The sequence below is a fragment of the Enhydra lutris genome, unplaced genomic scaffold, assembly GCF_002288905.1.
Source record: "Enhydra lutris kenyoni isolate GAN:26980312 unplaced genomic scaffold, ASM228890v2 scaffoldscaffold82, whole genome shotgun sequence".
Lineage (NCBI taxonomy): Eukaryota > Metazoa > Chordata > Mammalia > Carnivora > Mustelidae > Enhydra > Enhydra lutris.
The window spans coordinates 2,030,170-2,058,167 of record NW_019154166.1 but is presented as its reverse complement, the minus strand read 5'-3'; the positions used below and the strand labels follow the sequence as shown (position 1 = coordinate 2,058,167).

General features: G+C 61.6%; 4 protein-coding genes across 4 annotated transcripts; 2 read left to right on the top strand and 2 right to left on the bottom strand.

Annotated features, from left to right (window-relative positions):
• The first annotated feature begins 33 nt into the window (after nucleotides 1-33).
• Nucleotides 34-10,974, top strand: LOC111161178 (neuralized E3 ubiquitin protein ligase 4). Its single transcript, XM_022524731.1, is given in 30 exon segments — nucleotides 34-315; nucleotides 1,067-1,511; nucleotides 1,741-1,806; nucleotides 1,956-2,254; nucleotides 2,427-2,538; nucleotides 2,622-2,710; nucleotides 3,215-3,287; nucleotides 3,400-3,664; nucleotides 3,914-4,095; nucleotides 4,431-4,516; nucleotides 4,639-4,801; nucleotides 4,892-5,090; nucleotides 5,184-5,260; nucleotides 5,375-5,453; nucleotides 5,748-5,917; nucleotides 6,010-6,141; nucleotides 6,511-6,656; nucleotides 6,742-6,966; nucleotides 7,044-7,142; nucleotides 7,230-7,391; nucleotides 7,565-7,729; nucleotides 8,240-8,398; nucleotides 8,706-8,885; nucleotides 8,963-9,050; nucleotides 9,133-9,240; nucleotides 9,392-9,486; nucleotides 9,488-9,537; nucleotides 9,669-9,781; nucleotides 9,858-10,023; nucleotides 10,338-10,974. Coding segments are annotated over 30 exon segments (4,680 nt in total). The 3' UTR covers nucleotides 10,543-10,974.
• Nucleotides 10,975-11,224: 250 nt separating this feature from the next.
• Nucleotides 11,225-13,828, top strand: LOC111161198 (G protein pathway suppressor 2). Its single transcript, XM_022524775.1, has 11 exons — nucleotides 11,225-11,234; nucleotides 11,435-11,597; nucleotides 11,949-12,058; nucleotides 12,138-12,250; nucleotides 12,386-12,465; nucleotides 12,556-12,638; nucleotides 12,838-12,991; nucleotides 13,075-13,164; nucleotides 13,263-13,342; nucleotides 13,430-13,525; nucleotides 13,655-13,828. Exons 2-11 carry the CDS (start codon nucleotides 11,504-11,506, stop codon nucleotides 13,736-13,738), a joined length of 984 nt encoding a protein of 327 aa, XP_022380483.1. The 5' UTR covers nucleotides 11,225-11,234; nucleotides 11,435-11,503; the 3' UTR covers nucleotides 13,739-13,828.
• Nucleotides 13,829-14,027: 199 nt separating this feature from the next.
• On the bottom strand, nucleotides 14,028-18,868 carry LOC111161197 (eukaryotic translation initiation factor 5A). The gene is made up of 6 exons (XM_022524774.1): nucleotides 18,717-18,868; nucleotides 16,691-16,876; nucleotides 15,300-15,404; nucleotides 15,002-15,133; nucleotides 14,845-14,918; nucleotides 14,028-14,686 (listed from the first exon to the last, which is right to left on the bottom strand). The coding sequence occupies exons 2-5, from the start codon at nucleotides 16,853-16,855 to the stop codon at nucleotides 14,856-14,858; spliced, it is 465 nt and encodes a 154-aa protein (XP_022380482.1). The 5' UTR covers nucleotides 16,856-16,876; nucleotides 18,717-18,868; the 3' UTR covers nucleotides 14,028-14,686; nucleotides 14,845-14,855.
• Nucleotides 17,365-18,281, bottom strand: LOC111161196. The gene has a single exon (XM_022524773.1). The coding sequence runs from the start codon at nucleotides 18,170-18,172 to the stop codon at nucleotides 17,660-17,662; it is 513 nt and encodes a 170-aa protein (XP_022380481.1). The 5' UTR covers nucleotides 18,173-18,281; the 3' UTR covers nucleotides 17,365-17,659.
• Nucleotides 18,869-27,998: the final 9,130 nt, after the last annotated feature.

Below are 27,998 nucleotides of genomic sequence, written 5' to 3'. Positions count from 1 at the left end.
CGCGGCTGTCGCGCGGCCCCGGTGTCAGCGGCAATGGCGGCGGGGTCGGGTGGGAGTGGGGGCTCTGGGGGAGGCCCCGGGCCGGGGCCGGGTGGGGGTGGGGGCCCCGGCGGGAGCGGCGCAGGGCCGGGGTCCGGCGGGGGTCTGGGCAGCGGCGGGGAGCTGCACCCGCGCACTGGGCGCCTGGTGAGCCTGTCGGCCTGTGGGCGTACCGCGCGGCGGCAGCAGCCGGGCCAGGAGTTTAACCACGGGCTGGTGTTGAGCCGGGAGCCCTTGCGCGATGGACGCGTCTTCACCGTCCGCATCGACCGCAAGGTGCGGAGCGGGTCCAGCGGAACCGAGATAGAGGGAGGCTGGTGGGAGGGGGCGAGCGGCAGACACGGGCCGGACAGCCAGGTTGGCTCGCATCGCCGGCTGCCGAGAGGGCACCGACCTGCGAGGCACCGGGCACCGGGCGACGGGCGGGAGGGGAGCACGGAGCAGAAACGTTCGCTCTCACGGGGAAAGGGACGAAGACAGCTGGCGTTTCCTCAAGACCCAGGGGCAGGGCAGGGACGCAGGACTTCGTCCCCAGGAACGGTTAGGGACCAGATCTCCTGGGATCGCCTCGGGAGGTGGAGGATAGAGGGATGTCAGGGATGTGATGGGAAGGGAGGGGAGAAGCAGGGAAGTACCAACCACTGGCGGATACGCTCCCGCGGAAGGATGGGTGAAGAGAGACACGGGGAGAGGGAGGTGTGTGTGCTGTGTGTGAATTGGTGAAGAGGCCAGGTGCTCAGAGGTGGGATGGGGAAGAGGTGGAATGTGAGTGCAGCGGAGACTAGGAGAGACTCCGCGTGGGGAGGGGAGTGGGACCCCAGAGCAGGGCGTGTGGGCGTGGAGAGCTGGGAACCCGGTGGCAGAGGAGTCACGGAGACCACAGCTTCACGTCTCCAGAGAGAAAAACCAGTTAGTTGCCGGGGGATGTGGGAAGAGGGGGACATGGTGGTCTGGGACATGTGGGTTCCTAGTGGTGGGAGACCCATGGGGGCCCATCCTGAGCCTCTGTCCACCGCCCTTATCACAGGTCAACTCCTGGAGTGGCTCCATCGAGATCGGGGTGACGGCACTGGACCCCAGCGTACTGGACTTCCCGAGCAGCGCCACGGGGCTGAAGGGGGGCTCATGGGTGGTGTCAGGCTGCTCGGTGTTGAGGGACGGACGTTCTGTGCTGGAGGAGTATGGGCAGGACCTGGACCAGCTTGGGGAAGGGGACCGTGTGGGCGTGGAGCGCACAGCTGCCGGGGAGCTGCGGCTCTGGGTGAATGGGCGGGATTGTGGGGTGGCCGCCACGGGCCTTCCCGCTCGTGTCTGGGCCGTTGTGGACCTTTATGGCAAGTGCACCCAGATCACCGTGCTGCCCCCTGAGCCAGGTTTCAGCCCCCCTACTCCCATTCCCACACCTCCCCTCGAGCCTTCCGCGCCCCCTGAAGATTCTGCCTTGACTGAACAGGGGACCTCCGGGGATGAAGGTGAGAACACAGGACAGTGGTGGAGGGGTGGGGCAGAGGGAGTGGCTGAAGGAACCGAAGAGAGAAAGTGGCAAAGAGGCTGGGTGTGAGCAGGGTCACTCAGACTCCCCCCCGCCCCAGTCTGTTGAAGAGGAAAGCAGGGGCTAGAGAGAGGAGGGGGGTCTCCTGGCTGTGGGCCCTGCAGCAGGGGCTGAACCCTTATTCCCCTCCCATCCCGCCTGGTCCCCAGCCTTCATGGTGTCCCCAGCGCAGGCCCGGCCGGAGACGTTTCCTAACAGCCTTGAGTCGCATAATGGTGAGGGCTTCTGGGAGGCTTCGGGCAGGGGAGCGGGAAGTGAGGTGGACGAGGCGAGGGGAGGGGCCTCAGGAGAAGGCTAGGGGGAGAGTGGCGAGCCTGAGGAGGTAGCGCCTCATTCCAGCTTCTCCCCCATCCCACTGCCGCAGACTTTGCCAGCATGGAGCTCTCTGAGGTGGTGGGCAACGCCATCCTGTCTGCCTACAACGGGGGGCTCCTAAATGTGAACTTGAGCTCCCCGCCAGCAGGGGAAGGACTGGGGTCTGGCGGTGCCGCCACCTCGCCCGTTCTCACTTCCAACGATGCCCTGCTCTTTCACGAGAAGTGCGGGACGCTCATCAAACTAAGCAACAACAATAAGACCGCCGAGCGCCGCCGGCCCCTGGATGAGTTCAACAACGGGGTGGTCATGACCAACCGTCCCCTGCGGGACAACGAGATGTTCGAGGTGTGCGAGCTGCCGGGTGCTGGCTGCACCCCGCCTTCCGGGACCCAAAGACGGGCTTGATCCTTGATGGTGGCGGGGGGGGGGGGGGGGGGGGGTGCAGAGAACAGTCTGAGGGTCCCTTCTCGGCGTTTACCCGCCACATCTCCCCCTTCCTGCTGTCACTCCCCCCAAGATCCGCATCGACAAGCTCGTAGACAAGTGGTCGGGCTCCATTGAGATCGGTGTCACCACCCACAACCCCAACAACCTTGAGTACCCAGCCACCATGACCAACCTGCAGTCAGGTACCATCCCCAGCAGAGCGGAGGCCCCTTCCTCGGGCGAGGGCCGCAGGGGCTCTAGCTGGGCTGTCCCCCCCTTCCTCTAGGCACCATCATGATGAGCGGCTGCGGGATCCTGACCAACGGCAAGGGCACTCGCCGGGAGTACTGTGAGTTCAGTCTGGACGAGCTGCAGGTGAGGGGGGGCAGGGTGCAGCGTGGGGGCCCCTCTCCGGGGCCACCCTATCCCTCACTTCCCTGCCCAGGCCGCACGGTCTCTGCTGCGGCCTAGAGCAAGGCCTCTGCTCTCTCGTCTGAAGTTTCTTTTTGAGAAGGTAGGGTTGGCCAATGGTTAGGCTTGCAGATCTGGGGAGTCGGGGGGTCACTCTCTCTCACCGTGTGGCTGTGGGGCAGTGACCCGAGGTGAGAAGCTCGAGGGTTGTCGGTGGTAGGGCGTATTTTTTTTTTCCATTTTCTTCTAATGTCTTAGCTGAGCCCATTAGCGTTTTGTAAACTGCTTGGAGAGGTGGACGAGGTGACATTTATTTATAAGGTGGCTTCCCACCGGGAGCCGGGAACATTCTGGGGGCTCGGGACTGTGGCATCTTTGCAGCTGTTCCCCTGCGGCCTGGGCGGGAGGACAAGCCTGGAGCCTGAAGGGGGAATGCATTTGAGACCTTTGTTTTTCTCCTCTGGCTAGGAAGGTGACCACATTGGCCTCACGAGGAAGTCCAACTCTGCCCTACACTTCTTCATTAACGGCATCGACCAGGGTGAGGGGACGCCCAGAGCGGGCCACCGGCCCTGGCTTTTGGGGGCGGGGACTCCGGACCTCCTCGTTCTGCCTCTCTTTGATGCTGGTCCCTCCACTTTCCCCCCACCCAGGCGTGGCTACACCACTGACGCCCCCAGTGGTGTACGGTGTGGTGGACTTGTATGGGATGGCTGTGAAGGTGACCATCGTCCATAATAACAACCACAGCGACCGCCTGCGCCGGAACAATGCCATCCTGCGGGCACTGTCTCCGGAGGGGGCACTCCGCCGCGCCACCCCCGCCGCGCAGGCTGAGCCCGAGCGCCTGCTTTTCCACCCCAACTGCGGGCAGAAAGCAGCTATCACCCACGAGGGACGCACTGCCCTGAGGCCCCAGTATGGCCCATGGGGTGGGGAGAAGCCTGCAGAAGGGGCTCTGATGGGATTGAGGGACGGGGGGTGGAGAAGCAGGAGGCAGAGGGATTCTGACCTGAGGAGCTTAGGACGGGCGAGTGGGGAGCCTTGCGGAGAACGGGGTTTCTCTGGTTGACTGTGAGCAGTGGGTGTCAGGCAGGCACCTCTGGGCTAAGCTTGGGCGTGCTCGGAGCACAGGTCCACGCCTGAGTCCCCGTTCGCTGTCCTCAGTGCCACCGATGACTTCAACCACGGCGTGGTGCTGAGCAGTCGGGCCCTGCGGGACGGAGAGGTGTTCCAGGTGCGCATCGACAAGATGGTGGACAAGTGGGCTGGCTCCATCGAGATTGGGGTCACCACCCACAACCCCGCCTACCTCCAGCTGCCCTCCACCATGACCAACCTGCGCTCTGGTGAGCTCCCAGGCAGGCCAGGGCCAGGAGAGGGTCCCAGGGAGGGAGCTGTCCCCAGAGCCCTGACACTGGGTCCCCAGCTGGGTCGTTCCTGATGCCCCTGGTGATGACTGTTTTAGGGGCGGACGACTGTTTTAGGGGCGGAGCGCCACCATGTGGACTGGGCCTGTGGGGTGCAGGGACGTGCAGCTTTCTTGCCCGGCCCTGGGAAGAGAGCCGACCGTCACACAGGGCAGGCTGGGCCAGCGGCCTTGGGGAGGGCCATGGGGACTGCTGTGCAGCGGAGCAGAGCCCTGGTTCCCGCTTATGTCCTCTGCCACTCCCTGTCCCCCTAGGAACGTGGATGATGACCGGGAATGGGGTGATGCACAATGGGACGACCATCTTAGACGAATACGGGCACAATTTGGACCGCCTCAAGGTGGGAGAGTGGGGGCACCGCCGGGATGCGGCGCGCAGAGAGTGGGGCAGGCGGGGCTGCCGTCGGACCAGCCCCCCCGGGAACTCTGCCTGACTCCTCACTCCAGCCCCCCTTCTTCCAAGGCAGGGGACACGGTGGGCGTGGTGCGGCAGGAGGATGGGACTCTGCACTTCTTTGTCAACGGGATGACTCAGGGCCCTGCGGCCTGGAACGTGCCCCCGGGTGTCTATGCTGTTGTGGACCTGTACGGCCAGGCAGCCCAGGCCACCATTGTGGATGACGTGGGTGAGGGCCGGGGCCGGGGCCAGGGTGGGGGGCGGCCTCGGGGGGCCTCAGAGAACACTGCAGCCTCACATGCTCCGTCCCCTCTCCCAGAGGTGCCCTCCGTGCCTGAGCCGCTCCCCGAAGGAAACAACCAGGTGTCCCCCAGCTCCCCGTCATCAGGCGCTGGGGGCTCCGACCTGCGCTTCCACCAGCTGCACGGCAGTAACGCCGTCATCACCAACGGGGGCCGCACGGCACTCCGCCACAACTGTCGCAGCGAGTTCAACGATGCCATCGTCATCTCCAACCGGTCAGTGTCGGTGCTGGCTCGGCCCCCGCCTCCCGCTACCCGGCCTTGGCCACCCGCGCGGGGCCTGTCTGATGGCCACTGTGTCCCCGGCAGGGCCCTGCGGGACGGAGAGCTGTTTGAGATTGTCATTCAGAAGATGGTGGACCGCTGGTCAGGCTCCATTGAGGCTGGTGAGAGGCGCGTGCGTGTGTGTGCACACGTGTGTGTGCGCGTGTGTGTGCCGGAGTGGTGTGGGCTGCCTGTTGCCGGGGGCTTGGCTCTGACCCCCGCCGGCCTCCTCCTAGGGGTGACGGCTATTCGGCCGGAGGACCTCGAGTTCCCCAACACCATGACGGACATCGACTACGACACCTGGATGCTGAGGTTCGGCTCCCTGGCTCGGGGGAGGCCGGGCAGGCTGGGTGGTGCCGGCGAGGGTGCGGGGGGGCCAGGCGTGGGGCCTGCGGTGGCCACGGACGAGGACACGCCTGTGGGGGTGGCTGCCCCTGCCCCTTGCCGCTGGCCGGCCCTCCCGCCTCCGCACGTGCGCTCCGGCGGCCCCTCTGCGGGGGGATCCTGGAGGGCTGAGACGCAGGACCGGGTCTCCGACCCCAAGCTGAGGTCCCCGTCCGAGGCCCGGAGTGGGGTGCTCAGCGGCCCATGCGTGTCGCCCCGCAGCGGCACGGCCATCATGCAGGACGGGAACACCATGCGCAACAACTACGGCTGCGACTTGGACGCACTGGGCACGGGCGCACGCATCGGCATGATGCGCACGGCCAAGGGCGACCTGCACTACTTCATCAACGGCCAGGACCAGGGCGCCGCCTGCTCAGGCTTGCCCCCGGGTAAAGGTGACTGCTCGGTGGCGCTTGGCCTGCCAGCCTCCTGCCGCCCCGCCTGGGCCAGCCGGCCCCTGACCCCTTCCTCCTCCACCCAGACGTGTATGCGGTGGTGGATCTGTATGGCCAGTGTGTCCAGGTGTCCATCACCAACGCCACCGGCCCCATGGACAACAGCCTGGCGACCAGCAACACCGCCACCGAGAAGTCCTTCCCCCTGCACTCCCCAGGTTCAGCTGGCGGGGAGGGCAGGCGGGCGGGCTCTGCTTCCCCAGCGGGGGTGGAGGGGGGTTGGCCGGCGGCTGCAGACCAGGCAGGAAACAAGGGCAGGGAGGGAGGGAGCCAGGGTGGGACGCCCCCAGGAAGGTGGGAGGGGGTTCCGGCTGGAGCGTGGACTGGGCACCCCGTTCACTCCCTGCCCAACAATGGGGCCCGTCTGCTTTGGAAATGGGTCTCCCTGCCGGGAGAGGCGTTCAAGAAGCAACGGCCAAGGGGGCCTTTAGGGCAACTTCCTGTTTCACCTGAAAGCTCTGCGCCCTGTCCTTTTCGGAGCCTGCGGCCCCCATGCTGCCCTTTCCGGGGGTCCCGTCTCTCCACAGTGGCCGGCGTGACTCACCGCTTCCACAGCTCTTGCGGCAAGAACGTCACTCTGGAGGAGGACGGCACAAGGGCGGTGCGCGCGGCCGGCTACGCTCACGGCCTCGTCTTCAGCACCAAGGAGCTCAAGACGGAGGAGGTCTTCGAGGTGGGCGGCGGGCTCGCTGCCATGGGGCCAGGCTGCTGCTACCCGTCCCCGTGCCTGTGGCAGCTCCGTGCTCTCTGTCCGTCAGGTGAAGGTGGAGGAGCTGGACGAGAAGTGGGCGGGCTCCCTCCGCCTGGGGCTGACCACACTAGCGCCAGGGGAGATGGGGCCTGGCGCAGCCGGCGGCCCGGGGCTGCCTCCCTCTCTGCCTGAGCTGCGGTCAAAGACCACCTGGATGGTGACCAGCTGTGAAGTGAGGCGCGACGGGCAGCTCCAGAGGATGAACTATGGCCGGAACCTCGAGAGGCTGGGGGTGAGGCAGCCGTCTCCCGGGCGGGGGCGGGGGTGTCGGGGGACTGTGGGCCGAGGCTCATCCACTCTGGGTCCCAGGTGGGGAGCCGCGTGGGCATCCGTCGGGGCGCCGACGACACTATGCACATCCTGGTGGACGGAGAGGACATGGGGCCTGCGGCCGCTGGCATCGCCAAGGTCAGGCCGAGCTGTTCCTTGGGTTTGCGGAGCGGGCTTGAGGCCCCCCACGGGGGTCTGACTCCCGTGTCATGTGCGTGCCCCCAGAACGTGTGGGCCGTGCTGGATCTTTACGGGCCGGTACGGAGCGTGTCTGTCGTGAGCTCTACACGGCTGGAGGAGCCAGAGGGCACCCAGCCGCCTTCTCCCAGTTCGGACACTGGCAGCGAGGGCGAGGAGGACGGCGACAGGGAGGAGCATGGCCTGCGGGTGAGAGACCGCGGCGGGCGAACGGGGCTGGGGGACACCAGGGTGCTCTGGGGTTCTCTGATTCCATCCCGGTGGGCAGAGGCATTGACACCAGCCCCGTGTAAATGCCTGGGAGGGGTTAGCTTGGGCCTGGCATGGGTGGCCCTGGCAGCGCTGTCTCTCCTCTGCACCAGGACCAGAATCAAGTGGCCGTTATGCCCATGGCCCTCGAGTTCCTGGAAAACCACGGGAAGAACATCCTCCTGTCCAACGGGAACCGCACGGCCACACGGGTGGCCAGCTACAACCAAGGCGTCGTCGTCATCGGCCAGCCCCTGGTGCCCCAGCTATTGGTCCAGGTGGGTTCCTCTTGCCCAGGGTCCCGGGGACCAGCCCTCCTGGAGAAACCACCCCCCATTTGAGGACAGAGTGGAGGCAAGCCCCCTGGAGGAGCTTCCGGGGCTTTGGTCCGTACCCCGCGGTGGGATCTGTAGAGCCATTCTCAGGAAGTCCCCCTCCCTGTGACTGGTGAGGGGAGCAGTAGCGAGGGACTGGGGGAGTCCCGAGAAAGATGTGCGGCCCTGCACATGCATGCTGGGAGGGCTTTGCCCGAGGAGGGGGCCTTTCTGCTACAGATGAAAAGATTTTAGTTAGCCTGCTGAAGGCAGCCCCTGGGGACAGGCACCCTTGCCCAGGCAACAGCACCAAGGCTGACACAGGGAAGGAAACCAGTGAATCTGCAGTTCGCAGTTCCTCCGGCCTCAGAAGGGGCAGCACCCCTCCCTGCCCTGGATGGAGAGCCCGGGGCCGCTGGGTGGCTTCTTCGCAGGGGGCCGTGACTGGGGAGTAGTAGTCGCCTTGTCCCCCAGGTGCGGATAGACTCCCTGAACCGACAGTGGACATCTTCGCTGGTCCTGGGCGTCATCACGTGCCCGCCAGAGAGGCTCAACTTCCCCGCATCAGCCTGTGGCCTCAAGCGGGCGGCCTGGCTGCTGCGAGGTCGCGGCATCTTCCACAACGGTCTCAAGGTGGCTGGGGGGTGGCGGGAGGTCCCTGGTGGGGGGGTCACAGCTATCGGGGGTGCTGTGTGGGGAAACCCTCTAGTGGGTAAGCAAGAGCATGTCATCATCTAGACTCAGGCTTGTCAGGGCCGCCTACATCCTTGCCGTTGGGAGTGTGGCTGTGGGGGGCCAGCGGGTGGCGGGTAGAGCCTGGGCAGGGGGCGAGCGTGGAGGCAAGGCCCAGGCACCGGCAGCCGGAAGTGGAGCAGAGCCCAGGGGTGGCCGCTGCCTGTGGTCTGAGCTCTGGGAAGACAGTAGGTCTCCCCACCCCCAGATCTGTGAGAAATTTGGGCCCAATCTGGACACGTGTCCTGAGGGCACCGTCCTGGGCCTGCGGCTGGATGGCTCTGGAGGGCTGCACCTGCACGTGAACGGGATAGACCAGGGCGTGGCTGTGCCAGATGTGCCCCAGCCCTGCCACGCCCTCGTGGACCTCTACGGGCAGTGCGAGCAGGTGAGCAGGCTGCCGGCGGGGTAGAGGCAGTGCCGGGCGCGCGGGGGTGGGTCTCCCTCATCACGCCTCCCCTGCAGGTGACAATCGTGAGTCCCGAGCCGGGAACTACCAGTGGGAAGAGTGCTGGCACCCAGGGAGACATGGAGAAGGCGGACATGGTGGACGGTGAGGCAGCCCCCAGATCCCCACCCGCGCGGCCCCGCTGCCCCTGCTGTCCCTGCGACCCTGCCGCCTTCCGCCCTCTCAGGCATCAAGGAGAGTGTGTGCTGGGGCCCTCTGCCCACCACTGGCCCTCTGAAGAGCTGCGAGTACCACGCCCTCTGCTCCCGCTTCCAAGAACTGCTATTGCTTCCTGGTGAGTCCCCGGTCCCCCAGAACCCGCAGCACTCCCTGCTGCCAGGGCGGGGCCATGCTGGGAGCCGGAGGGACCACAGGAGAGGAGGGGATGCTATGTGCTGGAGACCCTGGGCGGGAGCCGCAGCCGACTGCCTCTCGCTTTCCCGCAGAGGATTATTTCATCCCTCCTCCGAAACGGAGCCTGTGCTACTGTGAGTCTTGCCGGAAGCTTCGAGGGGACGAGGCCCACAGGCGCCGTGGGGAGCCCCCCCCGGGAGTACGCACTGCCCTTCGGCTGGTGCAGGTTCAACCTCAGGTACTCTCGGGCCAGGGTTGCGTGTCTCCCTTAGCACTCATTCCCCCGGTGACGAGGGAGGCTCCCGTGGGACAGAGGATGGTGTCCGTGAGCCAACTGCTTGTGTCCAGTGTCCCCTGGGTCCGTCCTAGGGTGAATCCACGCCTGGAAGCTGGGACGCTGACCAAGAAGTGGCACATGGCGTATCACGGGAGCAACGTGGCAGCGGTCCGGAGGGTGCTGGACCGAGGGGAGCTGGGAGCAGGTACCCCGGGACCAGCAGAGGCAGGGCGGGTGGGGCCCGGGTCCCCAGGCATGTTCCTGACCTGGCTCCCCCACAGGCACCGCCTCCATCCTGAGCTGCCGGCCCTTGAAAGGCGAGCCCGGGGTAGGGTTTGAGGAGCCTGGGGAGAACTGCGCGCCCCCGCGGGAGGAGCAGCCCCCTCCGGTGCTGCTCTCCCCCTCCCTCCAGTATGCTGGGGCCGAGACCCTGGCATCCAAAGTGCAGTGAGTACAGGGGGGCGGGGTCTCCACAGCTTGCCCTCCGCCTTCCCACCGGGACACTCTAGAACGGTTAGCTTTGAAGGTGACTAGCACTACGGGAGTAAAACAGAGTGGAGCACAGTGGGCCCCCCAAGCGGTTGGAGCACGGTCAGGGCCACCTCCGAAAGAAGCTTTGAGCAGAGGCCTGGAGAAGGGGGCCAGCGGGCGGGTGGGGAGACGGCGGGCGTGACCCCGAGGCACGGAGCCGCCGTGCAGGTCGCAGGGGGAGGAGGAAGCCCAAGTTCCTCACGGCCGGCTTTCTGCTCCTTGCACGACAGATTCCGGGACCCCAAGTCCCAGCGGACACACCAGGCCCAGGTGGCGTTCCAGGTGTGCGTGCGCCCCGGCTCCTACACCCCCGGGCCCCCTTCGGCCGCCCTCCGAGAACCTCCCGACCCGCACTTCAGCCCCGCCGAACTCGAGTGGGTGACCAAGGAGAAGGGGGCCACGCTCCTGTATGCCCTGCTGGTGCGGGTGGAGTGAGGGCCGGCCTCTCGACGACAAGCACAGTGGGGCCCCGGCCCGCGGACTCCGAGTGCCGCCGGCCCGACTCCGCACCCCGCCCTGGCGGACGCGCCCGGAGCCCGCCCGCCGCGCGCTGGAAGGGGAGCGCGTCTCCGCGTGCAGGGCGCACGCCCCCCGCGGGGCTCGGGGCCGGCAGCGCCCCTCATGCACTGACTTGGGGAACACGACTCCCTGGACTCCCTCCCCCGTGTCACTTAATTTATTTCCGTTTTCGTTCCTGTTACTGTGAATCCCGAGGAGCCCCCCGCCACCAGACCCCGCGCCCCGCCCCGGAGCCGCCGCTTCCCGGGCCGCCGGGCGGAGAGGGGAGGGCGGGCGCGGGGAAGGTGGGCCTCTGTACAGTTGTTACGGACGCGGGGTTCCACGGAGCCAATAAACGCCGTCCCGGAGCGCGCGCCCCCGCCCCTCTCTCCCCCCCCCCCCCCCCCCCCCCCCCCCCCGCCGAGACCCGGGTCCACCCAGCTGGGGGCGCCGGACGCGCCGACGGGGTTTGGCCGCCCCCGGCACCCGTCGCGGCCACTTCCGCCCTTCCCTGCGCCAGAGCCGCGAGGCCGCCGGCCGCCCCTGCTCCGGAAAGAGTCGGCCCGGCGGCCGGAAGTGACGCGCGGCCCAAGCGCGCAGGAGCCGCGGGGAAAGCGCAGCGAAGGCGGGTAGGGAGAGGCCGGCGGGGCGGGGGGCGGGTAGCGCCGAGGCCAGAGACCCCTGCCTGCCGGCGCACGCGGGACACCCGGCGTCGGCCGGGGGAGAGGAGAGCGGGCGCCGGGCGCGTGATCCCCCGGGGCGGCGGCGGCGGCGGGCTTCCGCCTCCGCTCGCCCGGCGCGACCCTCCTGAGCACCCGCGTCCCGGCAGGTCCGGTCGGAGGTCTGGCAGTCCGTGACAGAGCCGGGCGCCCACGGCCCGAGCGCCCCCGGCAGCACCATGCCGGCGCTCCTGGAGCGCCCCAAGCTTTCCAACGCCATGGCCCGGGCGTTGCACCGGCACATCATGATGGAGCGGGAGCGCAAGCGGCAGGGTGAGCCGGGCCCGAGCGGGAGGACACACGGCCCAGGGCGGCAGCGCTCCGCCGGGGCCGGCCCCCACCACGGGCGGAGCAGCGCGCCGGGGCCGCGCGGAGGAGAGATGGGACGGGACGGCCCCTCGGGTGGTGGGAGCTGGAGGCCGGGTCTGAGGTCCAGAACCCTTGGGTCGGGAAGGACCTTGGAGAGCACCGAACAAAGCCTCCCTCCCCGTCCCCTCCCGACGGAAGGAGCCATTGCCTAGGGGGCAGAGGGGGCACTGTGATAACCGGGTTTGCAGGAGCTCGGTCTCTGACATTCCGGTACTCTAACCACCCTGCCGTCCTCCCGTTCTGCCTCTTCTCCAGAGGAGGAAGAAGTGGACAAGATGATGGAACAGAAGATGAAGGAAGAGCAGGAGAGGAGGAAGAAGAAGGAGATGGAGGAACGAATGTCACTAGAGGAGACCAAGGAACAAGTAAGCGACCCCTCGATCTGTCCCAGCTCTTTCCTCCTTTGGTCCTCCTGTCTCCAGCCCCTCTCCCCTCCCTCCGCAGATCCTGAAGTTGCAGGAGAAGCTGTTGGCCCTACAGGAAGAGAAGCACCAGCTTTTCCTGCAGCTCAAGAAAGTTTTACACGAGGAGGAGAAACGGAGGCGAAAGGAGCAGAGGTGGGACTGGAGAGCTAAAAATAAAATCAGAGCAGAGTGTAACTAGGATCGGGTAACACCAGATCCGTGTCTAATGGCAGAAGAGGGGGCACTTGTCCTTGTCCTTGATTTTGACCTGCCCGCCTTTCATCGCAGCGACCTGACCACTCTGACGTCAGCCGCGTACCCGCAGAGCCTGACGGTTCACACAGGCACACACCTCCTCAGCATGCAGGGTGAGAAATGAAGACCCCTGTGTTAGAACACGCCCTCCTGGGGGTTGCAGCCACCCACTTCAGCCTCACGAAGCCCCTCTCCCTGTCTAGGGAGCCCTGGAGGACACAGCCGCCCGGGCACCCTCATGGCAGCCGACAGGGCCAAACAGATGTTCGGACCCCAAGTGCTGACAGTAAGGAGGACTGGGTGTGGTGCGCACTGGTTTCCCGGCTACTTGCACACAGACCCAGGCGCCTTCGTGCAACTTGCGTCCCAGTCGTGGCGTTGTGTGGCGCTTTACCACACAGCGGATGCAGGGCACACGCAGGGTGCTCGGGGCGCTGCTCTGGGGCAGTTTCCCGCAGCAGTCAGTGCTCCTCCTCCCTCCGCAGACCCGGCACTACGTGGGCTCGGCAGCAGCTTTCGCGGGGACCCCAGAGCACGGTCAGTTCCAGGGCAGCCCTGGTGGGGCCTATGGGACCGCTCAGGCCCCACCGCACTACGGACCCACACAGCCGGCCTACAGCCCCAGTCAGCAGCTCAGAGGTGAGTAGTAGGAAGAGAGGGAGGAGCCGGCTCCCCCAGCCGTGGGAAGGAGGCCCGACTGCCTGTACCCCTGCCTCCCTCAGCGCCTTCGGCGTTCCCAGCAGTGCAGTACCTATCTCAGCCGCAGCCCCAGCCCTACGCGGTGCACGGCCACTTCCAACCCACCCAGACAGGTGAGGCCATCCGGCGCCCCAGCCCTGGCTCCCAGCATCCACTGCGCTTCCCTTTTCTGCGCTCTACTCATGCTGCACACGCCCCCTTCCCCTCCTAGGCTTCCTCCAGCCTGGCGGTGCCCTGTCCTTACAGAAGCAGATGGAACACGCCAACCAGCAGACCGGTTTCTCAGACTCTGTGAGTATGGGGTCTTGGGAGGTCAGGGGCAGCTCTCTGCCAAGGGGCGCCCCGGGCTGCCTTAGGTCCTAACTCTCTTCTCTACAGTCCTCCCTGCGCCCCATGCATCCCCAAGCTCTGCATCCAGCCCCGGGACTCCTTGCCTCTCCCCAGCTCCCTGTGCAGATGCAACCGGCAGGGAAGGTAAGGACGGGAATCCCACTCGCTTCTGGGGAAAGGACTGGGTAGGAGAGGTGGCCCCCATCCCCCCTTTTCCCTCTCCCTGGGGAGGGGGGGCACACACCGACAGAGCCCCCCTTCCCCCACCACCAGTCGGGCTTTGCAGCTACCAGCCAGCCTGGCCCTCGGCTCCCCTTCATCCAGCACAGCCAGAACCCGCGATTCTACCACAAGTGATCTTCAGACTGTCTTCTCGCTGACCCCCAGCCCCCGCTATGGGTGAGGGTCGCTGGTGTGTCCCAGCCCAATAAAATCCACCTCACCACCCCCGGCTGCCGTTTGTGTTGCCTCCCTGCCCAGGCCAGGGCTGTATGGAGGGGGAGGGGTGGCGGGCAGGTCACAGGAGGACAGTGGGCGGGTAATGAGCTCAGCTGCCAAGTTCAGTGTCCAGTGCCTGTGGTTTCTAACTTTTATGTTCTGATCAATAAACACCCATTTAATTCAAAGAAGCAACCGAGTTGGGGCCTTCATATTAAACTTGTAGTTTTATTCAGGTTTGATTTTAACAAATGTGTCGGGGAGAGAGCCCACAGGAAAGGGTGAAGCCCATGGGGGCAGGGCCCTCCCAGATGCCTGAGGAGGGGGCAGGTCCCCTCCCCTTTCCTCTTCTTCCCTCCCCAGCTAACGGGATTTGGGGAGAGACATAGGCAGGGGAGGGGGCTGGTCCCCCATCTGTGGGGTGGTGCTTGGGGTAAAGGGCCATGGGGAAACAAGGGACCAGAGCAGGGCTGAGTGGGGGGAGGGCACAAGGATCATTTTTGCCAGAATCCACAGCTTTCTGATTCCAGATTGAATTAAAAAAAAAAGAAAAAAACAAAAGCAAAACAAAAATCCCACTAAACCACAAGCAGCACCCACCCCCTCTCCCTGACCAGGGCTGTAGTGCGAGGGGAGAAGAGGAGGGCAGCTTCACCAAGGCCAAGGATCACTCACTCCTGGCCGAGGGAGCAGGATGAAGGGCAGGGGCTCCCCGACAGATTGAGAGGGGTGTGGGGGAAACCAAAATAAAACGTCAAATAAATTGTGTAGGAGGAAGAGTCCAGCCAAGGGCCAGGCCAGAGCTGGGCCAGGCTGGGGGAGGGGGCCTCTGCAGGCTTGAGGATCACTGCTGCCACCACCGCCACCCTGGGGAAGAGAGAGACCAGGTGAGGCAGGAGATACTACCCCCAGGAAGGGTGAGGATCTCGCAGGAGGCTGGGAAAGAAGTCCGGAACGATGAGGGACAAGAGAGCAGGTTTTCGGTGGGGACAAGACGTGGGCTGGGGGGAGTGCGTCACATTCACCTGGGAGCCGGTTATTTTGCCATGGCCTTGATTGCAACAGCTGCCTCCTCTGTCATGGCAGACAGCACCGTGATCTGCGGGTGCAAAGGGGAGAGTCAGAAGGGAGCTCAGAAGAAGAGGCAAAATGCAACGGGGCAGACGGCGGGGGGCACCGTACCAGGATCTCTTCTCCACAGTCGTACTTCTGCTCAATCTCCTTGCCGAGGTCTCCCTCGGGCAGGCGAAGGTCCTCTCGCACCTCCCCGCTGTCCTGGAGCAGTGATAGATACCCGTCCTGGATGCCGATCAGCTGGGGGCAGAGAGGGGAGTAAGCAACAGGCAGAGGATAAAGGATCTGAGTACAAACAAGGGCTGCAAACTGCTGTAAACTCCCGGCTGTCCTGCGCCCCCCCTCCCCGGCCACAGCACGGAGCTCCTCTAGTCAATGTTACCCCTCCCCGAAACCACCCGTGTACCTGGAAGTCATTCCTTTTGATGTTGGGGACATCCATATTATGAGTGGACGGGCAGATATCTTCGTATTTCTTGCCAGTAAAGATGTCAATACCGACCAGGTGGACCTGCATGTACGCATCACATGAAAGAGAAACCCAGCCGGGTCCAGGGCGGAAAGAGGAAGGCGCGATGCCCTGACAGGTGGGAAGTCAGACTAGGCTGTCGGGGCAAGATCGGGGGAGGCGGAACCAAGCAAATCGACTCAAGAAATAAGGCATCCAGCAAGAACAAGAGGCAGACAGACCCCATTCAGGTTGGGGGTGACTGGCAAGGGAAACCGTAGGGCACACTTGGGGCCACCAATTACCCTGAGCTACAGGAACACTGACCGAGGAGCCCTGGGCATGGGACACTAGGTAAGACCTTTGAAAGAGCATCCGGACACCGGGATAAAAGGCGCAGAACTGGGGACGACAAAAAGGAATGAGAGAGAGCAGAGAGGAGGACGAATTCAGGGAGAACAAACTGTGCCCCAGGGAATAAGAAAACCAGGAAAGAACTCAGATAAGGATGTAGACATGAACGAGGAAACCCAGGATGAACGCCAGGCCAAGGCAAGACAGACCAACTAGGGAACAAAATCCTAAGAAACCCAAGGATGGACCAAGTCAAGTTTTCCAGGGAAGGGCGCAGTGGGCTGAGCCTCTGCCTTCGGCTCCAGTCATGATTTCAGGGTCCTGGGATCGATCCCTGCATCGGGCTCTCTGCTTAGTGGGGAGCCTGCTTCTCTACCTACTTGTGATCTCTGTCTGTCAAATAAATAAATTAAAAAAAAAAAAAAAAAAAAAAGTTTCCCAGAGTAGAAAAGTCTTAACTGACACGGAAGCACTAGCCAGAATGTCAGGATCCAAGAACGCGAGGGGGCGGCTCAGGGGACTCAAGGGGAGGGGGCAGGCAGAGACTTGGCAGACACGGCATCAGAGATCCAAAGGGAAAGCTGGTGTGGACTGTGGGACAGCAAGATGACTTGGAGGTTCGGAGGTATCCTGGTGCTCTCCAGGAAAGGCTGCTTCCAGCATTAGGCCTGGAGAAACCCTGGGAACAAAGACTCAGGGGAAAAGAGGCAAAAAGTGAAATCTAGGAGGAAGGCGTGAGCACCTGAACAGAGCACCCAGAAGCCAGAGACTCCCAGAAGAGTGCAGAAAGAGAAGGCTCACCAAGGAAGAGCCGAAGCCCTCAGAAAGGTACAGGTGGAAAGTATCCAGGGCTGAGTGCTGAGCGCAAGGAACAGGACGGTAAGCCAGTGCTGAAGGAACGGAGAGGGCTGGGACCGAGGACGGCTTGCTGCTGGGAGCCCCACGGATACGGGCAAGTGTGGGGAAGGCAAGATGCGGAGAGGTCAAGTTCTAACCTTGGCATGGCCATGCTTGCCCGTCTTGGAGGTAGACATCTCCACGATCTTACATGGCCGGCCTTTGAGCACCACGAAGCCGTTCTTACGTAATGCTGAGCACTGCATCGGAAAGGTGGCTGAGGCCCCCGCATCTCCTGTCTCGAAGTCCAAATCATCTGCCATTTTAAGAGGCTTCGATTCCAACTAGAGTCAGAAAGAGAACCCGAGTCAGTCAGGGTGGAGGCCAACAGAGCTTCACCGCCATCCCAAGCCCTTTCCATCCACCACCACCTAAAGGAGAGTCACCAGGCCCAGATTAAATACTGACTGAAACCACAAGTACCTAAGACCTGCTGCGTGTCTGGGAATGGTGGGGGACGGAGGCTCGACCCGCAGCCCAAATGAACGTAAAGGGGTGGGTGGGGAAAGGCAGGCCGCAGGGAGTCAGGATGTGCAATGCCGGAGATGGGCCAAGGCTGACTCCGGGGAGGGGAACACTCAGGTGTTACTTGCTACTGAAACCAACCACCCCTCTTCCCCACACACAACCAGGGCTATAATTAGGTGAGCAGCCATGAGCCAGCAGAAGGGCGGGGCTATCGTGGGGGGCGGGGAGAGGGGAGGGTGGAGACCGGAGGACAGGGCCCCACCCGGCTCTGTTACACCCCCCACCCTATCCCCACACAGGCCAGTCACTGGCACAGGAAACCACAAGGCCTCTTTGGGGGATTCCCGCCTCTCCAGCACGCATTTGCACACACAGCCGAGGAGGGGAAAGCAGAGTTGTTTTCGAACTTCTCCCCTGGCCAAACACCTCCATCTCGTTTCCCAAAGGGAACCCAGGAACCCGGCCTCTCCGCGAGGGCCCTCCCACTTTTCCCAGGATGCACCAGCACTGTCGGCTTTCGGGCCGGGCCTGCGGGCTCCTTGCGGAGCGGAGGAGTGGGGAGGGGTGAATGACAATAAAATGAAAGCAAAACGCTGGTGCTAGTAAGTAGTGGAAGTTCTGCCGGGCGGGCGGCGCCGGCGCTCCCCGGCCCAACGCAGCGGCGCGGGCAATGACAAGGTGAAGCGCACCGGGCGCGGCGTGGAGCTCTGCGCCCGGGACTGGACGGCGCTGTCGGCTCGGCCCGCAGGAGTTGGGCTGCCGTCCAATCGCCGGGGTCTCTCCGGTTTTCCGGCCGCCCGGCAAGGGAGCGCGCTACTTACACCTGCGGGCCGCCTCACTTCACAGCGGAGTTGGGGGGAGAGCTCCGGGGGCCCATAGGGCAGGGGAACGCTAACATATGCCCGCAGCGGGCTCTCCGGGGTGATCAGGATCCGGGCCTCGGGCTTCCCCCTCCCCAAAATTCCAAGCTCCCTTGGGCGCTCGCGAGGACTGCCTCTCCCCGCGCCGGGGGGTTGCCGGCTCCCGCCCACCATGTGGCCTCCCGGGGCTTCCGGTGGCCGGGATCTGGGGGGGGAGGGGTCCCCGCGCTGCCATGCGGCCCCCGTCCACATTCGGCCATGCGGCCTCCGACCCCGAGGGCAGCCTCCGGTAGGGGACACTTCCGATGCCGCCGGCACCCCCTCCTTAAAGGCCGCGCCAGGCCGGAGCCACGCCGCCTCCCCTCCCCCCCGGCCGGCCGCCAACCCCCCCCCCCACATGCCCTCTCACCGAATAGCCCCCTCCCCCACCTCACGTGGCCGCGCGGCGCCCGGTTCTCAACGGCCCAGGTCCCCTTGCCCCGGCGGGCCGATCTGGCCCCCGGCCCTCGCCCCGGCGTGGCCGCCCGGCGGCCTCTCCCGCGTGGCGGCCTCGCGGCTCGCCGTCCCCCGCCCTGCGTCGCTCCAACGTCACCCAGCCGGCCCCAACCGTCACCCCGCGCGCCAACCGGGGCGCGCGCCCGCGCCTCTCCACACCTCGCCCGGCTCGCAGGCCGAACCCTGTGCCGCGGCGGCCGCCGCCGCTCCCCTCTGCCCCCTCCCCGACCCTCGCGCAGTTCCATCTCCACTCCCAGGCCCAAACCAGGGTTCCGCGCACGCGCGGCCTGCCCGCTCTCACCTCGCGCGAACGCACTGACTCGACCCCGTCCGCTCGCCGCGAGCCCAACCGCTGCCTCCGAGCCCGCTGCCGCCGCCGCCGCCGCCGCCTCTACCGCCGCCGCCGCTGCTGCACACGGGTCTTAGTACGCAGGCGCCGACTCCCCACTGACCAACCAAGCAGCCCTGTGACAGCCGCGCAAGCGTGCTATCTATCCCCTCCGCCCTCCACCCCCGCACTGCGCAAGCGCAAAGACCCTCCCCGAGCTCCACCCTCCCTCCCACCTACCCGTCCAATGACGCGTTTGCGTGACCCCGCCCCTTACAAATCCCGAACTCTTCCCACAAGTAGGCAGTGCGCAGGCGCACCCGGTTTTTCAAGCCCTTCAACCTCCTCTTCCCTTCCCGTGACAGACCACTAGCCCTACCGGACAGGACCTGCGCCTGCGCAAAGAGGAGCCCTGCACTCCACTCCCTCTGAAGGGAACGCCTCGGCCTCAAAGCGCATGCGTATTGGGATTCCTGACCGCCCCTTCCACCTCAGACGTCGTCTGTACGCCGGGCGTTGAAAAGACCACGCCGCTATATCGCCGGTCTCGGCGAGGACGCATGCGTCTGGGGAACGCCCCACCTCGGCTTTCACTGGACTTAAACGACTCACACGTTTCAGAAAACTTGCACTGCGGGGTGGGCTCCTCGTCTCGAAGCCCATCCCCCCTTCCCGCACATGCGCGGGAGGGCTCTTTCCGCACACACTTCCTAGCGCGCTGGTGTGGTCGGGTTACCGCCCAGCTCAGCTTCACCGCCCTGCGCGGCCGGCTTCGGCTCGGCCATAGAGTTCCAGCCGCGGGCTAGAACAGCCGCGTGGCGGCCACCATCTTGTGGGAGCGCGGGGTACGGCTGGCTGCCTGGGGCGGCCGGAGGGGCGGCGTGCGCCTGTGCCCCGGGGAGGCTCCGAGGGCCTTTCTCCCCTCCTCTGCCCCAGGTGCTCCCTGCCGTCTCCGAAACCGTCGTCTGCGAGCGCCCTTAGAAAACCGAAGGCGGCGCGTTCCGTTCCACTGCCCTCCCCGGAGTCGCGGCGGAGGACCATGAAGCGGGAGGCAGCCTGTCCCTCGGACTGTATTCCCCCCCCCCCCGGCCCTCCTCGTGGGGAAGGAAGCTGCCCCCTGGCCCCGCACTTTGTAGTCTCCCCCGCCCGGTTCCCGGCTTCCGGCGGCGCGGTGGAGAAGCCGAGCCGCCAGCCCGACCCCGGGCTGCGAGCTAGCCCGCGACCCGGTCGGTGTCTCTGCGACACCCGCTTGAGTGAAGGGCGGGCTACGGAGCTGTCGTCACTCCCTGGTCCCTCCTCGCCACGGTCCGCAGCACCTCCCCTTCGCTTGAACACGAGACCCCCAGCTGCCTGGGCGCATCGCGGAAACCCAGGCCCGCTCTTCCCCCAGACGCTATTGTCCCCGCGACCCAGCAGTTCCCGTCCTGGGCACGTGCCCCGCGTCACAGACGAGGGCTCCGACCTCCGCAGGCGAGCACGGGCCGCGGCGCTGTGCGCGGCCGCCGAACACCCGTCCGCGGGGGCACCCGGCGCGGTCTGTGCTCGCCGCGGAATATTATTCAACCACGAAAAAGGGACGTCGTCTTCCCTTCCGCGGAGTGACCTTCAGAAACAGCTCGCTCAGGGAAAGACAGCAGACACTAAAGGTCATAGCCCACGATCTGAAGGGCACGAAATGTCCAGAATCGGTGAATCCGTCGAAGCAGGCAGTAGATGGGAGCTGCCGGGTGCTGGGATGGGTGAGGGGAATGGCCAGTGGGGTTAACGGACATGGGGTTTTACTTTAGAGTGATGAGATGTTTGGGAATTCAATAAAGATGGCTGCAGAACGTCGTGAATGCACTAAATGGCACTGAATTGTTGGTGTAAAAGGTTTTACATTATGTGGTTTTTCCCCTCAATTTAAAAAACTCCTTCAGGAATCTTCAAAGCAGCTTTATACATAGTAGCCCAAGAGCAGAAGCTACCCGAATGTCCACCAGCTGAGGAAAGGATAAATAAAATAGGGTGCATCTGCACGATGAAATATTATTCAGCAACAGAAAGGATAAACTTCAAAACATTATGCTCAGTGAAAGTCAGTCACAAAAGACCACATAGTATATAATTCCATTTACATGAAAAGTCCAGGATAGGCAAATCCGTGGAGACAACATAGATCAGCAGTTGCCTAGTGTTGAGAGGTTGGAGGGAAATGGAGAGACCGGGTGCCTGCTGATGGCTGTGGGGAAAGGGGCAGAGGGTGACTTTTAGGGTGATGAAAATGTTCCAATGTCGACTGCAGCGATGGCTGCATTCTTCAGATGTTAAAATACTAAATTATATGCCTTAAATAGTGGAATTGTATGGGTTGTTAATTATATCTCAATAAAGCTGTTACTTAAAGTGCCGTCACGGTCGTACAGCAACATCTCGTGTGCTTAATGACACCGTCTTCATCGGTTCGTTTCTGGGAGGCATTGGCGAAGCGTCCTAGCTGACCCAAGGCACAAGTTCCACGATATTGCGTGGATGCTGGGTGACGACAACCCTTAATAATTTCCATTCAAGGGGTGCCTGGGTGGCTCAGTGGGTTAAAGCCTCTGCCTTTGGCTCAGGTCATGATCCCAGGACCTGGGATCAAGCCCCGCATCAGGCTTTCTGCTCAGCAGGGAGCCTGCTTCCTCCGCTCTCTGTCTCTGCCTGCCTCTCTGCCTACTTGTGATCTTTATCTGTCAAATTAAAAAAAAAAAAGAATTTCCATTCAAACTAAAAAAGACACAAATCATCTTAATAGAAGACTGAGTTCTACACATTCAGAGAAAGAAAAAGGCAAAATACCGTACCGTATTGTAGAGAGATGAGACGATTCGTACCCGGAAGAACCTTCCTTGCATTCCATGTGTAGAGTCCCCACCATCCAGGGCGCAGTCCTCTGCTCCGTGAGCCCTCACATTTTCTGCAGCCAGTCCGAGTCCCTTCTCGAGGGAAACCTTTCCTGACCTACAAGACTTGGTCAGCTTCTCACATTCTGTGTTCTCGTAGCAAACATGACAGCCTCTGCCACACACTGTTCACATCCATTTATTTGTGTGATGGCTTTGCTAACGTCTGGCCGTTCCCATTAGAATAGAGCCTTATAATAAGGCTGGGAAACTGTCTGTTCTGTTCATTACTGTGTTCGCAGCTCCTATTGTACCTGGCAGGGCTACCTGGATGGCTCAGTCGGTTGAGCGACTGCGTTCAGCTCGGGTCATGACCAGGGTCATGGGATCGAGTCCCACCTCGGGCTTCTTGCTCAGAGGGGAGTCTGCGTCTCCCTCCTCCACTCCCCCTTCTTGTGTTCCCTCCCTCGCTGTGTGTCTCTCTGTCAAATAAAATCTTAAAAAAAAAAAAGTTTCTTTCTTAAGAACTGATTTGAATACAATTGATCAGATCGTACCTTAACGGCAAGTCACATTTCTTTCCCACCTTCTGAGATTACACCCACTCCCCAAGATTAAAATTCAGACATTTGGGCAGAACTCTCCAGAGACCCTGCTATAGACTTTCCATGGCTTTGGAGGCTGTCCTGCGATTCAGCTCATTGTTTCCTCATTTCTTTCTCAGAGGGTCATCATTTGGAGGGCATCCATGTTCTGCTGAGAAGGAAGTTTGCCAGATGAGTTTATATCTACTCTGGGAGACTTTCTAAACATTCTATTTCCAAGTAATTTTAAATCTACAGGAGGGTCACAATAGTCGTATGAGGAACACATTAAGGAACACCGGGGAAGTCTTGAATGGGAGCCCGTGGTGTGGGGGAGGCTGCTTGTATAGGTTTAAGAACCAATTGTACGCATCTCTCCCTTTTTAAAAAAAGATTTTATGTATTTATTTTACAGAGAGAGAGAGCGCGTGCACAAGCAGGCAGGGCAGCAGGCAGAGGGAGAGGGAGAAGCAGCACCCTGCTGAGCAGAGAGCCCAACTTGGGGTTCGATCCCAGGACCCCGAAGACAGATGCTGAACCGACTGAGCCACCTAGGCGCCCCGTGCATATCTCTTCCTAACTAATATCTCTTCCTAACTACATGTTCAATACTGTCTTGCTGGTAGCTTGAAATTGGCCATGATGCAAGTATTTCCAACCACGGAAACTGGCAGGTGCTGTGTGCTGACCCAGGGGTCCCTCTGTCCAGAGCTGGTTGTTAACAACTCCGCAGCACAGCACTGGTTGACAGGGAAGGTGGTTCTGATGTACACAGAGTAGTGTTAGGTCAAGATAGTCCAGGATAGAGAGAGATGGGTTGAAGGAGTGAGGGATGGGAGATAAGAAGGACTTCAGGAAGCTGTCATATGGTTCAGGATTTGGTCTAGGAGTTAGTTCCCTCGGAAAGCAACGTTTTAGTAACTGGACCTTAAAGCATGGGTGAAATCTGCAGGCGGAGGAGGCAGAAATAAGAGTCAAGAGGATTCCTGGGGTGCCTGGGTGGCTCAGGTGGTTAAGCATCTCATCTGCCTTCAGCTCAGGTCAGAGGAGCCGTAAGGTAAACTGTGGGCTCTGGGTGATCACAACGTGTCAATGTCAAGGTAGATCCATCAGCTGCAACAAATGTCCCACTCTGGTGGGGGATGTTGATAGAGGCGGGAGCTGTGTGTGCGTGGGGACAGGAGGTATACGGGAAACATCGAGGTCCCTGCTCCATTTGGCTGCGCATCCAAAACTGTTCTGAAAAATCAACTTCTTCTATAGGGGAAGGGGGATGGAATTGGGCTGGGGGCAAGAGACCAGTGGAGATCCTCAACCAGATAATTAGGAATGAAGACCTAAATCAAGACCCTGGAGGTGAGGTCGGGAGGAGGAGCGGAGCGCCAGAGACGTCTTGGAGAACTAAGTGATAGAATTTAGTGGTTAACTGAATGAAGAAGGTGAGCTCAAGGAGTAGGTCAATGGTGCCTTCGGTCGATGTGTCTGGGGACAGACCGTATCGACACAGTCATTCCTGCAGGGAAATGCAGTGATTGGGAAATACTGTTAAGATTCTGGGATCCTAGAGCGCCTGGGGGACTCAGTCGTTAAGTGTCTGCTTTCTGCTTGGGTCATGATCTCGGGGTCCTGGGATCGAGTCCCGCCTCAGGCTTCCTGCTTAGTGGGGAGTCTGCTTCTCTCTCTCTCTCTCCACTGCTCCCCCTGCTCATGCGCTCTCTCTCTCTCTCAAATAAATAAAATCTTAAGAAAAAAAAGATTCTGGGATCCCGAGGTTCTCGGAAGCCAGCTCTGATGGGATGTGCATGTTAGTCTCAAGCCAAGTTGAGCTTGGGAAAGTGGGCAGGGCTGGGGTTGAGGACAAACCTTCTGTTTTCAGTGGTACTTGTCCCTCACAGAAAGGGAAGCAGCTCCAGGTGTGTCAAGAGAATGATGAAAAAGATTCTGTCAAATTTTATTATGAAAACAGAACTCTTTTGTAAAAACATTTTGGAAATAAGAAACAGATAAGCCATAAACCCAATGCCCGGAGGCGACTGCTATTAATGTTTTACTGTATTTTCCTACAAACTTTTTGCTATGCCTTTTAAAACATACATCTGAGATCACTTTGAACAGATTCCCCGTTGCAGGAGAGGGTAAATTAAGTCAATGAACAGAAGCAATTCCCGGAGAGAAAGAAAACAGAAAACAGGAGAGGGTCAGAGGGGGTACAGAGGGTACCCTCTGTACCCTGGGGGTACAAATATCTCACAATGAGAATTTATTCCTATCAGCGGATCTGGGCAAGGACTATTGAATTCTTCCATCTACCCTCAAGGACTTGCATAAAAGTCAAACACTCTGAATGAACCTTGAGAATGGGTGAATGGGAAACCCTTTGGGCCAGGGCCTCTGGGACCTGCTCTCACAGCTGCCAGCTGCGGTCATAGCTGTAACTCTGAACTGACTTACTCACCCGTTCTTGTGATGAACATCTACTGAGTCTGCTAAGTATATCAGCTATTTGAGACACAGCGGTGGCGTCCCTACTTCCTGGCATGGGCCCTTTCCGAACAGCCAGGAGGGGGACGTTATCAGATAATCAACAAACATACAGCCTTGGCCTCCGGTGGGTGCGTGAGTACCTACGTGGCCAGCCCTGGTGAGTGATAGGTTAATGAATGGGAGTCGGTGTGAGAGTAGGAGGAGCTCTGAGAAGATGCCTGGGGGATCTTTGTGACGTTGACCTTGACTCTTTGGAGGCTAAGAAAAAGAAGGTGCAGGGAGGGCCTGAGAATGAGGTAGGTTTGGTTCTGGGCCTGGAGGAAAAGCCCTACAGGAAAGTCCGGGCCTTGCTGAGTCTGGTGCTTGAGAAAGGAGTCAGCAAGGTTTGTAGAAACCAGACCAAGAATGTAGGGTCCAGGGCTGGGGACAGAACATAGACCCTGGCCGCGGGGAAAGGAAGCTCGAGGAACCAGGGGCAAATGACTGCAGAGTTTTCCCGGTGATCATTCATTCCCTCTCCGGGTGGCAGTGGAGGCCTTGCTCCGTGCCGGGCCCTGTGGACAGGCCAGGGAATTCAGAGGGGCCAGGTGACGGCAGAGCAGAGAGATACGGCCTGTGCAGGGACAGCGGTGGCTCAGTGAGCGCCAGGACAGGACCCAACACAGCTGGGCAGCCTGGCAGGTCTCTGACCACGGGAGACCTCCGAGTGGAGGGCCCTGCAGAAGTTTGGGCCCTCATTAGGACGAGGGAGGGTCCAGGAGTTCTGTGTACGGGGATGAAGAAACGTTAGCCGGTGCCAACCCTTTGGAGCCGGTCCAGACCCAGGAAAAGAATATCTCAGACGGAAGAGAGGAGGTAAGGGGAAGACGGCGTCTGTGAAGGGCAGATGGAGCCTCTGGTCCAGCATCTCCAGTCCCCGGGCCGCTCACCAGTGCTCAATCCCAATCCTAACCCCATTCCTGTCGACCTTCTGGCCCCCGTGGCCAGGGCAGGGGTCTGGCTCGGCCTCCTGCTCTTGCCCAGGCCGCCTTAGAGGGCATCGTCCATGCCTCGTCCCCTCCGGACTCGCCCCTCCCTCCCCAGCTCCAGACCACGTGGCCCTCTACCCCGCCAGGCTGTGACACCTGGGCCTTCGCCTCCCTAGCGCCCACCACGGATGTTCCAGAAGGAAGAGGGGGAGGTGAGCAGCTCAAAGAGAAGCGGGATCCCCCAAATCCTAATCTGTCCAAAGGGGAAAGCAGCTGCAAAGGTGGGACTTCGACAAGAAAGAGGGTTGCCCTGCTTGGGCCCAAGCCTCCTACCCGTTTGGAGTGGAGGCGAGGTCCCTCCTTCTCCCTTCTCCGGAGGAAGAGGACGACCCCCAGGTCAGCACTTCCGTGCAGGTGAGGCTGTCTCAGGAGGTACCTCGGCGGCCCCGACTGAGCTATGATCTCAGAGTTTGATCTGAAAGGCCCCAAAGACCGGCCTGCCCAGAAAAATGTCTCTCCACCCTCGCTGCCTTCTGAAGCCTGCCTGGGAAGCTCGTGCCACCCCTGGTGTCAGGCCTGTGGGACCATCCAATGCCACCGAGGAACCCAGGAAAGGGCTTTGGACAATCACTCAGGGGCCAACTCAGCTCAGGACAAGTTTCCCCCTGGATTCGTGGCCTCCCCAACCCCTGTTGCTCTCCAGAGCCCCTGTGGGCCTCCAGCACTTGCCAAACCCTGTTAGGCCTTTCCCAGGCCTGGGTCCCTCGCTGCCTGCCTTTGACCCCATCACTCAGCCTCTCTGGTTCTGCTTCCCGACCTGGGAGAATAGAGAGAGCCGCTCCCTGCTTCCTAGAGCCCTCACCCCATCCTCTGGGGCATGGCCCTGGCTTTGTCCCCAGAGGCAGACCAATCTCCGGCCCCCCGCATGAGCTCTCCTCGCCCACGTTTCAAGCAAGACCCACGCCAAGCACCCAACGAGGTCCCTCCTCTAGCGTTTGGCAGAAAAATAAGTGGAATCACCACCTGCCCAGCCCTGGACATCTTGATCCTCGTCCCCTCGCCCCCGTCCAGCCCACCACCAAGCCCCGCAGGTGCGATTTCCAAGAAACATACTTCAAAGCGGTCCGTGTTCTCCATCCCCGCTGCCCCCACCAAATCTGCACCGCCTGCCTCGGGTTTCTTTCCCGCAGGGCAGCCCAGGGAGGTGTTACTAGCAGATGGAGCTGGGGAAGTTGTGGGGGGGGGAGGGGTGTAGGAGAAACTATATTCTCCACTCAGTTTTGCTGTGAACCCACGTGCTTTGATAACTCAAGTTTGTATGACTGGGCGCCTGGCTTGCCTGGTCGGTGGAGCAAGTGATGGGTGATCTCGGGACCAGGAGTTTGGGCCCCGCGTTGGGTGTCAAGATTATGCAGAAATCTAATCCTTAAAAAATAAAGCTTCTTTAAAATGAATAAATGGTCAGGGCGCCTGGGTGGCTCAGTGGCTTAAGCCCCTGGCCTTCGGCTCTGGTCGTGATCTCAGGGTCCTGGGGTCGAGCCCCGCATCGGGCTCTCTGCTGAGTGCGGAGCCTGCTTCCTCCTCTCTCTCTTCCTGCCTCTCTGCCTACTTGTGATCTATCACATAAATAAATAAAATCTTAAAAAAAAATAAAATGAATAAATGGAACAGGTCATCGGATTCACGCCTCCTTTTAAAGCTCTCAGAGCAACCCTGTCGCTACCGGAACAAAATCCAGACTTCACGGCGTTGGTTCCTTGGGCTTTGCCTTCCCCACCGTCCTCCAGGTTCACTAAACTTTTTTCTCCCATAGGCTCAAGGCTTTTCTGCCTCAGGCCCTTTGCACCAGCTACTTCAAGAGCCTCTTCTCCTCCTTCAGGTCAAAGCATAAACTGTGACGTCCCTCCGGGCCCTGTCTTCCTGAGCACTAGTGGGAGGAGCAGAGGGAGAGGCAGGGGCAGAGGGAGAAGGAGAGGTAGAGGGAGAGGGATTCCCCAACCCACTCTGCGCCGAGCACGGAGCCTGACTAGGAGCTTGATCTCAAGACCCCGAGATCAGGATCTGAGCTGAAAACTGGAGTCCAACGCTGAACGGATTCTGCCACCCAGGCACCCCTGCCTGAAATATTCTTTTTCAAGATTTATTTATTTGAGAGAGAGAGAGAGAGAGGGCACACAAGCAAGGCAAGCAGCAGAGGGGGCAGCAGACTCTCCGCTGAGCAGGGAGCCCGACTTCATTAACTGAGCCCCCCAGGAGCCCCTGGAATATTCTTAGACGACTTGCAGAGGTGCCAACAGGGACTGCGGTCGTCATCACGGCTCCAGGTGCCCTCGTCTTCGTCCTTCCGTGGCCAGA

Excerpts from the sequence above, each read along its gene's own strand:
- LOC111161198 (XM_022524775.1), top strand. The coding sequence starts at position 11,504 with ATGCCGGCGCTCCTGGAGCGCCCCAAGCTTTCCAACGCCATGGCCCGG. Across the intron at positions 11,598-11,948 it reads GCGGGAGCGCAAGCGGCAGG|AGGAGGAAGAAGTGGACAAG; the intron begins GTGAGCCGGGCC and ends CCTCTTCTCCAG. Across the intron at positions 13,343-13,429 it reads AGACCGGTTTCTCAGACTCT|TCCTCCCTGCGCCCCATGCA; the intron begins GTGAGTATGGGG and ends TCTTCTCTACAG.
- LOC111161197 (XM_022524774.1), bottom strand. The coding sequence starts at position 16,855 with ATGGCAGATGATTTGGACTTCGAGACAGGAGATGCGGGGGCCTCAGCC. Across the intron at positions 15,405-16,690 it reads GCAAGCATGGCCATGCCAAG|GTCCACCTGGTCGGTATTGA; the intron begins GTTAGAACTTGA and ends GCGTACATGCAG. Across the intron at positions 14,919-15,001 it reads ACTGTGGAGAAGAGATCCTG|ATCACGGTGCTGTCTGCCAT; the intron begins GTACGGTGCCCC and ends TTGCACCCGCAG.
- LOC111161196 (XM_022524773.1), bottom strand. The coding sequence starts at position 18,172 with ATGTGGACGGGGGCCGCATGGCAGCGCGGGGACCCCTCCCCCCCCAGA.